Source organism: Tympanuchus pallidicinctus, unplaced genomic scaffold (assembly GCF_026119805.1).
Source record: "Tympanuchus pallidicinctus isolate F22 unplaced genomic scaffold, pur_lepc_1.0 scaffold1, whole genome shotgun sequence".
Classification (NCBI taxonomy): Eukaryota; Metazoa; Chordata; class Aves; order Galliformes; family Phasianidae; genus Tympanuchus; species Tympanuchus pallidicinctus.
This window is the reverse complement of record NW_026294618.1, coordinates 46,509,167-46,523,496: the sequence shown is the minus strand read 5'-3', so window position 1 is coordinate 46,523,496 and position 14,330 is coordinate 46,509,167. Positions and strand designations below refer to the sequence as shown.

At 37.6% G+C, this 14,330-nt stretch overlaps 1 protein-coding gene across 5 annotated transcripts in view; it reads right to left on the bottom strand.

The window, feature by feature from the left end:
• DSE (dermatan sulfate epimerase) overlaps positions 1 to 14,330 on the bottom strand; it is a 32,422-nt gene continuing 18,092 nt past the window's right edge. For 4 of the 5 annotated variants that reach the window (XM_052673896.1, XM_052674081.1, XM_052673989.1 and 1 more), the window contains 4 exons: positions 10,827 to 11,080; positions 6,536 to 6,775; positions 4,555 to 4,762; positions 1 to 2,514 (listed from right to left, as the gene is read on the bottom strand). In XM_052673896.1, coding sequence (XP_052529856.1) covers positions 753 to 2,514; positions 4,555 to 4,762; positions 6,536 to 6,775; positions 10,827 to 11,080 — 2,464 coding nt within the window. In that variant the 3' untranslated portion in view covers positions 1 to 752. The remainder of the gene's footprint in view (positions 2,515 to 4,554; positions 4,763 to 6,535; positions 6,776 to 10,826; positions 11,081 to 14,330) is intronic. The other variant, XM_052674254.1, reaches the window with a different exon arrangement.

The following is a 14,330-nucleotide window of genomic DNA, read 5'->3' as shown; positions in this document are numbered from 1 at the left end:
TTTATTTTGTTGTTTTGGTTTTTGTTTTCTTTCTTTCTTTCTTTCTTTTTTTTCCTGAGAATTGCCTTCCTTTGTACTTTAAACCAGCTCCTTTTTCTCCTCCTTCTGTCACTGCCTACTAAACATTGTGATGCTCACTGGTAGGTACTGACAGGACTGACACCTCCAACCATGCCAGACTGTAAAGCATGGGAGAGATGACATGATGGAAGTGTCTGAAATAATTATACAGGAGTGTCCCACAATTAAATATTCTTTGGTTTGGCAGAGAGAAACGGCATCTGCTGCTAAGATCTGCTCTGCATACTTGTGAGTGAATAACCTTTCCTTAAGAGAATGTCCACAAACATTCACAGCAGCCTGGAAATGAAAAGTCACTAAATGTAAATCCAATTCCGTATTAAAAAAACCCAAACCCTTAGAAACACATACTTTAAGAGGGCTCTTCTCACCAAAAAAATTAATTAATTACAGCTTTGCATTACTGAACTCTGAAGAACAAAGCATAACGTTTCCTCAGACGTGAGGCCCAACTCAAAATTCAAAGGAGGAGTACTTACTAAGTACTTAGTTTTCTGAGAAATTCATTGCCTGCCTGTTTTGTCAATTCTTTCTGGTCTGAAACCAGTATTTCCCCAGATGTTTTTGGAATGTTTCAGAAAGAAAAGAACATAAACTTTGGCCCTATTAGGGTTAATGCTTTTGCATAGACATATATGACCATAAATTGGTCAACTAGTAGAGATCTTCTGCTAACATTGTGACTGAGAACAGGAGGAATACAGCCACAATAATATACAGCTATCTACTAAAAGTATTGCATACAGACATCTTTGGCCATGCAGTCTCTTGGCTTTCTGAAAGTATGTGAGCTGCATTGCTAACATGACAAAAAAAATAGCAATGTTGAGAATTAGAAAGAGGCGAGTATAAGAAGCTGATATTGATGGGGCACTACTTCGAGTGGTTGCCACCAACTGTGCCAGCCCTGATCGGCCCTTGATTGAAACTCCAGTTTTGTGCTTCACATAAGTGATATCTGCAAAATCCAGAAGATCTTTCATTTCCTCATCTTCATCAACAGGCAACTCTTTTTGTGCTTGAGTCTGTGCCTTCTGTCGCACTTTTCTTTCATTTACCTCAATTTGTGCAAAAATGTCAGGAACAGCATCAACGAATTTGTAACCTTTGGATAGTTTTCTATTTTTCTTTGCTCTTCCACGCTGCTGCTGCTGCCTCTGTGAGATTGCAAATATTCTATCAATGGCCTCTTCTGTCTGTCTCTTATCTGAAAACCTCAACAGACGTTCAGCAGTCTTCCTAAAGCTAGCTGTGTTTCGTACACGAGACAAGATCTGCTTTTCAAGCTGCTGGAAAACAGGCTTAAAATGCTGCAGGTTCCTCTCCACAATCCCAACGTAGTCCTTCACTTCTGGCACTGCAAAGTTCCTAATGGCAGACGTTCGGTCAAAGACAATTTTCTGACGGCCTGCAGTAACCTGTGCAAAGGCAGAACGAGGCCCATCCTCCACTGTCCACAGGTAAACTGCATAGGAGTGCTCATTGGTGGTGACAAAAACATCCAGCTGCCGAGAGTCGGCACGGACAGTGAAGCTTTGCACATCAATGGAGGGCCCAATGAACAAGTAAATGGCTCTGGTGATGGGGTGCCGCAGGAGGGTCGTTACATTCACATAGTTTGTTCCATTATAAGGGTAGCCCCGGGGATACATTCTTGAGGCAATGGTAGCTTTCTCGCTGTGGCCAGTGTCATCCATCCAGTACATCTTATATATTCCATCACGATGTCTAATGAATGCCCCATGAATCTCATCGACAACTGTTTCTTCAAAAGGCACATCCACATTGTGGAAGAAACTGGTTGCTGCCTCCAGAGGGCTGTCATCTTCCAGGTGAATTTGGTCCACCAGCAACAAAAGTTGAGGATGAAGAAGTACGAGGTTTCTTTGCAATTTTCTCAGCTTCAGTTTAGGATTGTATGCTCCCACTCCTTCTCCCCTGATAAAAACCACACCGCTTCTCTCCATGGCAGCAACCACTCGTCCCTGGCAGTCACCAGCCAAATCATGTTTATATTTAAGCCATTTCGAAGAACAGTCCTCTGTAATCTGCCCTTCCCATGGGGAGAAGCAGCTCTTGGACACAGCAGGGGAAAACATCAATACATTATTAAAAAAAGTATATTTTGGCCCATACAGAGCTTCTGTAATGAAAGGTACACCATTGGGAGCAAAAGTAAAGGAGTTCTGGTCTGGGTGTTCATGGCCAGCGTTAAAGTTCCTCCATCCCTTGATCCACTCTTTGTACTTGTTCTTATGAACAATATCATATATTGCACGTCCTCCCAGCTTTCCTGACTTGAAGGAAAGGAAAGGCCTGTTGATTTCAGCTGGCAAAGCACTTCCGTAGGTTACCACTCCCCAGTCCTCAAAGTAATGCAGCTTTGGAACCCCAAAGTCTGGCGGAGGGATGGAGCGTAAACTTGCATCATACCTGCCAAAATGATGAGGGAAATTGTTTAAAAATCACTTGACTAATTTCACTATCAGCACCTACACAAAATTCAAAAAACAATTCATTACTCGTATCGAAGAACAACCTAACAATATAAAGCCCAGGAATGTCATTCCTGAGCAAAAAAAAGCCTATAGTTGTAATGATCTTTATGCTACTAATCCCTAAGTAAATTTGAAGGAGTAAGCTTTTTATAGAATAATAACTGAAAGTATCTACTCCACACTTACAAGTAATCTTTTTGCAGTTCAGAAATAAGAGTATGGTGAACTTATCGCAAATAAGCCACATTTTGTTTTGTATCATAAAGATACTGACTGCAACATAAATACTTTAAAAGGCACATTAGGAACAGGTTGTAGGTACTGTTTTGCATTGGACATCAGCATTTGCATCTATTTGCTTGCTACCTAACCAAAAGAGTCAAAAAGAGCATCTGTTTCCCCCAAACTGATGATCATAGGAAGTCTGTAGCCTCCAAACAGAATTGGGAATAAATTAAAAATTAATGAAAAAGCATTTTAGATGACACATTTATATGATTTATATAATTTAATTTACACCACTATATTAGTTTCCTTTTCCAGCTATGCTGAAAAAGAAATTTAAAGGTTTCTTGTATAAATTGCAAGACAGAAGATATCTGGTTTAAAAGGAGGTCTTAATTCCTAAAAAAAAATTATAATGCTTATAATTTTTTTTTTTTTGATTCACAGAAATTAAAAGAACTCATCCCCAAAAAGTACATGAAACAAAGTCCAACATTATTTTTAAGTAAGCGAAACCATTATTCAACTCAATAGTATTTTATTAGATGGTCTTTCATCAGAATTATTTTCTACAGTTAATGAGGAGCCCCATCAAGCCTTTAGCCAACCTCAGCTCATGTGTGGCAAAGGCTTCACAGTAGAGCTCAGATCTTTATTCTGTAGTTAGTGTTCTTTGACGGAGATCCTCCTAAAAGCAGACCTTTTTTCCTAAGAATCCAATGCAAGTGGATGTGCTCATCAAAGGAGCAACAATGCAGCACAAGGAAAAGGTAGTTGTTGGGATATTCAGAGTTTTTTTTTAGTGTGGGCTTTTTTTTTTTTTTTTTTTTTAAATTGTGTGTGTATGTTTGGTTTTTTGTCTTTTTTGTTTTGACACACATGCTCTTAAAAATGTCTTTCCCTTTAGCATCAGGAAGAAATCGTAGGTATAAATTTCCAAGATTTCCACAGACAAACAAGAAAAGAAAATGTATAACAGTGGTCACAAAGGAAAGACTCTCTATTTTGCAAATAACAAGCTGAAATATGCTATGAGCCTGGAAAAAAAATTAATATGCATAACATAAACCAATACATTCAATAATATTTCTCTTCTAAGAAAAAGAAATAGAGCTATATTGAATCCTCAGAAATGTGTTTTTTCTACAAACTGAGAGAATTTATATGTACATCTGTAGGTACAACTTGGATCATATTTCTTACGTTCTGTAGACTGACATAGAAGTTAGAAGAGGTGTAAATAACATGGAAGATACGGATCTAGTAATGTATCATATTTTTTTCCTAAATTTGGCCTGCAAATTAGTGTGGTCACACAACTAATAATAACACTATCTTTTACATTACTTCAGCTTTTCAAACAACATTTATATTAGGACTTAGAGTTTTCAAAACACAACTACACTTTAAATATCTGCCTAATTAATCACTAAAAAAACATACTGGAATTAAACATCAGAATAGAGCAGATAAACCAAAGAATATATGCAGGGATGTTTCCTTTTATAACTGCAACAGACAACGGGAGGAAAACACAAAAGCACACACAGATAAGAGTAAGGCGTAATCTGTAGCAATGCATACTGAACATCTAATTCTAAGAAGTTCTTCTGAGCCTAAAAACTCTGTCCTACACATGGCCAGAATAACATAATCTCTGCCTCTGCAGAACAAACCAAAATATAACATCTTATCACAAATGGCAAGCAGCCATCCAGTCCTTTTTGAGCCCACTCATTTCCTTTCATACCAGAGAAATTCAGTGTGGAGAGTGCACCACCTCTGCCCTTTGGATGGAGTCCCCGGGCCCTCCACCACCCGATTCCTCCTGATCTGGTCTGCCAACCAGTTCCCGCTGCCATTGCGCATGACGAATTTGTCGAGAAACACCAGCTGGCTCTCTGGCCCATAGAACCAGTTGTAATTGGAGTCTGCAATGGCCACAGTCCTCTGAAACCCTTGGGAAAAAGTTAAAAGGAATGTGAGAAAGAACAAATAAACACGGATATGTTTGTAGAGCATGAAGATGAAGCCAAGCGGTACAAACAGACACAAACAGAAGCTGCCTTTTATGATGTTTATACTCATAAATGAGCCATAAGTTACACAGGAGCTGTTTGCTTCTGCTGTAGATAACTTGAATAGTCACCTTTCTTCTTTGGCTATAGACAACAACCAGTCAAAATGCTACAAAAATATAAAAGGCAATGTCCCATCCACTTCTCAGTCAGATCTTGCAGCTTTCACTCCTCCTATGTCAATCCAAACTCCTCATAATCCAAACAAAAGAAAGGTTCTCCCAGTAAAAAAAAACAAACCAAACCAAAAACCCCAACCCAACTTTCATCCTGAAATAACTACAATGAGTTTCCTTTGCTCTTTAGGAACCTCTTCCCAGTATATGGTATAGCCTGGATTCAGTGCAGTTCCTTATCTGTACTGGCATGCTAAAGCAGCAATCATTGTCCTCATAAAATTTTTAATACATATTAAGTTATCATATGATATTTTTAAAGAGGAGTTTAAACAATATAAGCTCCCAATTAATTGTCCTATGAATAAACAGCACAAAATCATCACTGAGAACTTTCAAGGCTACCCAAAACCGAATCCTATCTGAAAGTTACAAGGAGCTGTGAATATTTATTAGATTATACTGTTTGCATATTTATAGATCTCCATCTGTTAGTCAAAATTAGGATTTCCTATCAGAGATGCTGAACACACTGTGTGACAATGGATTCAGCATGAAAACAGAAAGTCTGCAAAACTGACCCACCAGAGGTGCCCAGTATTTCTGTTTCTCACACTGACAAAAGAAAATAGTTCATACACCTGACTGATCTGAGAAATCTACAAGTTGAGTCAATTACATGTTCTGTATGAAAAAGATCTTGAAAAAAGAAAAGGTTATAAAAGTGGATTTCAACATATTGTGGGAAACTGTGTGCTATTCAGTAAATAAAGGGGACCTACAGGAAAGAAGGGGACAGACCTTTAGGAGGGTCGCTTGGGATAGGACAAGGGGAAATGATTTCAAAATAAAAAAGGATACATTTAGGCTGGATACAAGGAAAAAGTCTTTTACAGTGAGGTTTAGTGAGGCACTGGAGCAGATTATCCAGAAGCGGTGGATGCCCTGTCTTTGGAGACATTCAAGGTCAGCTGGACCAGGCTATGAGCAACCTGACCTAGCTGTTGGTGTCCCTGTTCAGCGCAGGGGAGCTGAATTTAGACAACACTTAAAGGTCCCTTCCAACTCTAAGGATTCTATGATTCTATGTAAAAATTCTCTGCACTTCCTTGATACTTTCAACTTAGCTTCATGATTGGTTGTTCATCTAATATTTTTGTGTGATTGCTTTTCCTTTTGGCAAAGAAAAAAACAATCCGTAAGAATCTCAGTGAATATTATTTATCTAACAGAAAGCCCCAGAACCAGCTCTATGTCAAACTCTGAAAACCATAAATCAAATTCTAAAGCACTGCTTTTTCTCTCAAGTGACATTCTTGTGTTCCTCCTGGTTCTAAAAAACAGTTTAATGAACAACAGTGTTTAATAAGCAGTGATAAACAATAATGTCACTGTTTCCATGGATGATGAAAGTAGAAGTGAGAGAATAAGGTTATTTCAAATGTTCAAGTACAAGGTTACTTGAAAATGGCGCACTTCAAGTATAAAATTGCTTCAAGAATTGGAAGATGAATTTTCATTAGTCCAAAAGACCTACCTGGCAGGACAGTCCTGTACATAAATGCAAAGTGCTGCTTGAGCCAGGGGTGGTTGAAGTGATTGATATCAAAGTGCCTTTGGACAAGAAACATGTACTGAAACAGTGACCTGGTTGTGTAGCTGCCATAAGCCACCCCTTCATAGAGGGAGCCATCTGTGACCTCCTGCAGCAGGACTACTGACTTTTCCATGATTGCCAATACTTGCTTGGTCCATAAGTAAGCTTCCTGAAGGTAGCCTGAAAGAAAAGAGGTGTTAGAAAGTCTGGTCACAACACTGTAAATCATAGATGACATCACTTGTATTCACACAGTGAGATCCTTCATAGCAATGAATCCATAAGGAAAGCAGCTAGATCTCTAAAATATGACCCATTACTGCAGCATCCCTGTGGTTCTAGGGTAAAAGATAAAATGCTACACTTAAACACAGTAGAGCAAAGTTACCTGAGTAGACAGAAAACTATCAAGACACCTTTTTACTTTTGTGGGATTATGTGATCCACTCTGATGGGAAAAAGTACTTAATGCATTAGAACATGTAAGAACAAAAGAGTCAGAACAACACCATTTATTGCATTTCAAATTAGTATGAAAACAATTTTACAGCCCCCACTAGAGGGCTCTAATAAAGCAAGTATTCTTATCAGTCATTTTTTACCAGTACAATCACCAGTGCAGTTAAAGATTCTCAAGAGTTTATAAAAAGCTGATACTTGAACTGCAGTTAACCGATATTCTACTACAATATGCTCTATTTTAAGATATACTATATTCCACTTATGTTTTCAATGTCTAAAGAATTATCCAAAATAGAAGTTCCTTTGGAAAAAATTTGCATGGTTTATTACAAATGCAGATTCTTCATTTCTTTAACTTCCAACTAAGTTCCAGCCTTCATATATACAAGCTCTAAACAGTTATATTTCTTCTAAGGAAGGACTTCTAGAGATCTTACTATTTTGACCTGCTCCACACAAAATATGAGTTGGGAAGAGGTTGTCTGAAGTCCTTCTCAAGACTTAGCTGCCTTCACCAAGGAGCAACTACAGGCACGAGATCCCTAGCAGTGCCTGTATAGACTGCAGAAGGATGGCAGTGTGTGGATCCCAGCAGACAAAAGACCGCATGATGTCTCTTATTCTCTTCTAGATCCACTAACAACAGAGGTAGGACTAAAAAGAAAACAATTACCTTGTATGTCTGTATGGCTACCTAGTGTCTGTGCAGCTCAGAGTGTCTGGGCACAGATTTAACCTGAATTCTTTCCACTGTATAGTAGAGCTCAACTTTAGGTCAGCTGGCATGTACTACATCCCACATTACTTGGTGAAACAGTGCCTGCTGAATGAAGCGCATGTGCCAGGCTGAGGGAGCATGAGCTACATTCAAACCTGCTACCAAGAATGTTTTGCTTTATTGCCACAAATACCGTATTTATGCTCAGCAGAGTGATGAGCAATTCAGACTTCCTACCAGTCAAGGCTGCCAAATCCTACTCAGTTAAAAGAGAGGAAAAAATTGTGAAATCTAAATTAAACAGACAACCTGATTTAGGCTGAAGAGAGAAACATGACCGGGATGGTCTGAGCAGGAGGAGTGGGCCGCACTACTGAGTTCTACCTCCTTGCTCACAGCTGGTGTGACACTGCTTCCTCACACTGATAGAGCAGGGCACCACAGCAGTCCATCCAAACACAACCCCAACTACTTCCACCCTCATTTTTCATTGTGACATTACAGCCATACCAGTTAGTTTTGGACACTGCCCTAACAAGAATGGTGTTTTCCACGGCTCAGTGTAGTGCATTCACTGATGCGCATTAGCACATATGTTCTGTTAACTGATGTAATATTGATGCTATAAATCTACGCACATATGTACCTTAATGATATAATGACACATTTGAATAATAAAAAATGGAAGAAACACTCTGTCAGGCTACACGAAAAAAACCCTCCAGAATAAATCTCACATGTAATGAACAGCATGTATGTCAAATTAAGCCTTACTCATGTCTCTTTATGGAGTATCTGAGAGTATTTTAATTGAAAGACTGTATGTGGGTACCTAGAAATTATTCCAGTTAGTTTCATTTTTCTGTCCTATGACAATGTTTACATGACTTTATGGTGGCTATTTAGTCTCTGCCTACTTCATTAGCTGAACACCATGTTTAAGATTTTTAAGTGAAGTTTAAACCTTTCGGAAGAAATGCTTACACTGGGATACACTATTTGCAATTGTTTCCAATCTGATACAGGTAGAATTTGTTTATTCCATCCATCCTTCACCTTTTTTTTCCCCTTCAGAAAAAGTCTTTCATGTCAGAATGAGAATTATTTTTTTTCCTTTTTTTGTTAAATGAAGTTGCTCTGCATTGAGATCAATTAAACTTTCAGTTAGAAATACACAATCTGGATGTATTGAGTGATTTTCATTTGAAATATTCACAGTACTTGCTCAAGTATTGCTTATTTTGCTTTTTTTTTTTTTTTTTCCAAAAAAGATATGAAGCTTGCTGAAAGAAATATTACCCAACTGTGTTTGTGATGTTACCATTGTTTGGCACAAAGCATACTTCTGGTCCATACTCTAATGAAAAGCAGAGTCCTCTGCAAACTGCCAGCTTTCTGCAACAACGGAGGATTAGGGAAGGATGGAATTGTGAGGAATTTAGCAAAACCCACTGAATAAACATGGTCTTAGTCTTTAATTTGTGGAAGGCATATTACGAGGAAAGGGAATAGTTTCCATGCATACCCTTGCTGGTTTTGAGCATATGCACATTAGTGAACACACTTGCTATGACAAGCTCTTAAGAAAAAATTGACCCCCAAACACAGTAAGTGTCACATTTTTCTGGCACGCATTCTTTGGATGTCTGAAAGTTCCAACTATGTGCAGATGTGCCCTTGCTTGGAAGGATTAAACAGCTCAGTAACACCATCAGCATCCAGAAACTAGATTTTTTTCTTGACTTGTGGCACTGAGATTTCAAAATACGTCTAGCACATTTTAAATAAGATCTTGATAAAATACTGACACAGTTTTATAAGCTAGAGCTGGCTACATGACCTCCACTTCTCAGCCTAAGTACTACAGGGGTTTACTATAGGATTGCTTTGCCTGCTCTTTCCATGACTTGCACTCTCCTTCAGAGTGGATATAGCTCAAAGGGAAAAAGGTAAAGATTTGCTCATCTCCTTAGCAAAAGATGCTGAAAAGATAGGTCCTGAGCTGCAGCCCACAGGTGGATCAAGTTCCAGCTTGGCAATCCTCTAAGGGAAACAAGACTGAAGTGCTATAGCGTAGCTGAAAGTTTGGGGCCCAGGGCATTTCTGACTGCTGACCTTGATGCAGACCAATGCCAGACTGTCTGCAGGCATTAGAACAAGCCCCAAACTGATAATCTACCCTAAAAGACTGCCTGCAAATCTGAACTGGTACTAGTACACATGAGGGAACTGTCAATTCTTAGTAACGGTGAGGCAGAAATACAAAATTAGTTAGGCAGCTACTTATATATTTATCATATACATATACTTATATGATCAGGGGACTGGAGCACCTCCCCTATGAAGACAGGCTGAGGGAGCTGGGCTTGTTCAACCTGGAGAAAAGAAGGCTGCAGGGAGACTTCGTTGCAGCCTTTCAGTACCTAAGGGGAATCTATAAACAGGAGGGGATCAATTCCTTGAAAGGATAGATAACAGCAGGACAAGGGGAAATGGTTTTAAGCTGAGGAAGGGAAGATTTAGGTTGGATGCCAGGGGGAAGTTCTTTATAGAGAGAGTGGTGAGGTGCTGGAACAGGCTGCCCAGAGAGGTTGTGGATGCCCCATCCCTGGAGGTGTTCAAGGCCAGGTTAGATGGGGCCCTGAGCAACCTGGTCTGGTATTAAATGGGGAGGTTGGTGGCCCTGCCTGTGGCAGAGGGGTTGGAGATCCATGATCCTCAAGGTCCCTTCCAATCCAGGCCGTTCTGTGATTCTGTGATTATATATTCTCTGATATAGTGCATTTATATCATAACCTGTACATCTGCCCACAGATTATTGTTCTATTCAATAAACACATTTTTTCTAAGCAGCATAAGAGCAAACCCAATGCAATGGAGCTCTCAAAACACACAAAGCACAACACCTTTGGAGCTGGCTGCCATATAGGCAGAGTACTTAATGTGGAAAACCGCAGAAAAAACATTTATATCAGTTCCTGCATGTTACTCCATAAATGGGCAATTGAGCTGATATGCTGTAGAAAAGCATTCCTATGGTTTAGCACATACCTTGATTCATCAGAACCAGGCTTCCAGCCAGCAGGGCCACACAGTTGGTAGGCTGGTGGTTATGGAGATACTGGAAACCCCATCCTCGTCTGTATGATGTTTCGTACATATATCCCGAAGCATTGGCAATTACCTCAAGAAATCTCTCCTGTTGAGTCTTGCTAAGATAGCTGTACAAGAAGTCATAAGCTGTGGCAAAGCCAACTAAGGAGTGAGCCAGAGGGACCTCATCCCATGGGGCATCCTTCACCAGCCTGTCAAAAAAAAAGATACCAATTAATTGAGTTTCATCTACTCATTTTTCTCTATGAATATACTTAAAGGTGTGTATAACTTAACATCTCCAAAGTTAGGCAATGGATGCTGAATTTAATGTGGTACTAAAATACTTACCAAGTCTTTGAGAGCATTCTATACTGTCCTAAGTATGGATAATATTAACCTTCAAATCTCATTAATTTTACTAGAAAGATTAAATCCTTAAGTATTAAAGCAGCGTTTGTGATATTTCTAGGATTTGCTAGGAAAAACAGATAATGCAGAATGTTGATTGTACAGAAAAATAATCTACTTGTCTGAGGCAAGATTTAAAGCATTTTTCTAAGAAAGTAATATCCCATTACACTCTTCCAAAGAATCTGCAACAATCTTTTTTCTCTAAATGAGTCAAATGTTAATAATTTCATAATGGTGGCTATTGGATTGAAGTTGTCTTTAAAGCAAAATAATTATTAGCAAAATTCATGAAAATTCATAATGGAAAAAGAGGTAGCCCAGAACAAATACTTCCTTTAAATCAAGCATATATTGGCTAAAAAAGACTTTACTTTTTTTTTTATACAGAGCATATTTTCAGGCCACAGTCACCAAAAAAAAAAAATAAAATAAAAATAAAAATTCATAGTGGGAAGAATATTTTAAAAGGCTAACAGTCATTAGTAGCTTTCATAGTTGTTCCTTTTTTCACTTATTCTGCAAGACTTTTTTACTAAAGAAATGGATTTTAAATTGTTAAGATAGTACCCTACTGTAATCAGTGAGATTCGTGCTGTGCTCCTGAAGACGTGCACCTTCCAGTTTCAACTATTCCGTGATTCTTTAAATACAATTTCATTTTCGATTTGCATAAGTGGTAATATGAAAAGATTATAAAAGTATATGAAATGAACAAGATTATAAGCATATGTATATTAATTCTGCTTTAGGAGCATTTATTTGCATTCAAAATGCATGAACGAAGAGCTGAGAAATTAAGACTATCAGATCAGATCAGAGTAGTGCAGCTATGGTAAATCACAAGGTTTGCAAACAAGGAAAATGATGTTCAATTTTTATTTCAGTACATTTAACTTAATTGGAAGAACTCAAATGACCTTGACACATTCATACCTTTATAAAAGGGAAACCTCAGAGGGTTTTTTGATTAGTTGAATTTCCAACATTTTAAGCATTTACTTTCTCCCAACTTTAATCCCATTTTATCCTGAGTGAAGTTATAAATTTTTACTTTTCTTAAATGAATTCATTATTTCAAGGATGTTAAGTTAAATAGAAGAATGTATTCAACAAATAATTAAACCTTGTTTTGAACCAGAGTTTTTATTGGGCTAGATTAATTTGTTTGTAGATTGTTATTTCTTTTTGGTCAACAGGCAGGCACTGACAGAAAAAAACTGTGAACAATATTAGCACAGAAAGCTAAAAGTGTGCTAACAAATAACAGCCAAAGAGTCAGGAATGAAAGTTCTTAAAATGTACAACTTGTCTTCTCCATATCTTCATGAAACTCTTTGGTGGCCACCGTATGGGACTTTTGTCTGTTGTTTTGCTTAGGTTCAAACTCATCAGAAAAGTTTCTGGACAGATATAGTGAAATTTCTTATTTAGGTTTGTGTTAATTGTTGTGGGAAAAGTTACAGATCTGTAGGTCAAAACATTTAAATGCTTTATGTAGGTGCTTATTATTTCCATACTTCCTGATAAACTATAAGAAAATGTAAGTTAACGAGGCAAGCAACACTTCCCAGTCTCCAGATAGTTATACTGCATCACAGAGCCAGAAAAACTAAAAATCTCAGTGAAGTGGTCATTTGTTAATCTATTTCTGTTTCTATTCTGCTTTTTCATCTTCGGTTAGCACTGGAAAAACTTTGAAATTGTAATAGGCCATGTATGTAAAAATAAATTTGCATTCTATGCTAGTTATAGGGAACACCCTGTCGCTTTGTTTGCTGCCAGGAATCCCTTCAAACATGCATAACTCTGATAAGCTGTATCACAAATCCATATTTCCAACATATTTTTTATTTGTTTTTTTTTTTGCCAAATCTTTGTACATTCAAAGATCAGAGTTCGTATGGGGACAGGAAATATCACTTCAAAGACTGTAGTCTGGAATACTTAACAAGTGTTTGAGGCTAAGCTATAGATTAGTGAGGGGGAAAGAATAATGAGAGAGTTAAATATAAGGAATTAATTTAAAACATTTAATTCAAATTTCAGTATCCTTATAAAAACATACAAATTGCTGATTAGAGTGCATTAAAAACTATTGAATGTTCATTATCTGACTTCATCTTAAGGGGGATTTGACAATGGAACCAATGTAATTTATATTTCTTTGTTAAGATATTTGGTTTGATATTAGTTAAGTTTGTATTTGGTTTCAAGAGCAACACAGTATCAAACTCCATAGCAAAACGCTACAAGTTAATCTCTGTGGCAACACTTCTGATAAAATAGGAAAAGATCTTCTACACAGAAGTGCTAAGCTGATTAGTTATGACTGCATTTAAGCTGACTTCTTTAGAAAAAATAAATAATAACAAAGCTTTCAATATAAAAAAGTTTATGTTAGGCTTCCTGGGGCTACACATTGTCATAGTCAACTCCTTCTGTTTAGATAAGACAGTTCTGTAATTATTTCCCTCAAATGTTAATTCTGGGTAGTGGGTCTTATACGGGGTTTAACAGAAGAGGTACACACAAGTAACAAAAACAAAACAAAACAAGGACAACTGTTTAAAGACCCTTGTTTCTAAACACACAAAAATCACAGCCAACATTTGTTCTTAAAATGAGCTTTCCTTCTGAGAAGTAACTATTTAGCTGATATAAATCAGTGCATCTCCATTAAATGAATCTCAGTGGAATCAAGTAACATGCGTCAAACAATGTGTAAAGTGATACACAAGAAGAATGGTCAAGTAGAAAGCATTAAACGCTTTTTGTATCTAAATTGTGCTCTCATTTTTCAAATAGGTCTCCAGCGTCAGATGTGGTAAACAGCCTGGCTGATAAGCCGTGGGAAAGCATGGGACTACAGGCCTGCACTTACCATGGTCTGTGAATAAAGAGTTTTCAAGGCTATTACGAACTACTTTGCTCTAAAAATAAAATAAAATAAAATAAAAAATAATAAAAAAAAGTTGTTTGTATTTATCCAAATAAAAATGGGTAAAAACATGCTGGAGAACAGCTATTTTCTAATCCTCTCCAGAGTAA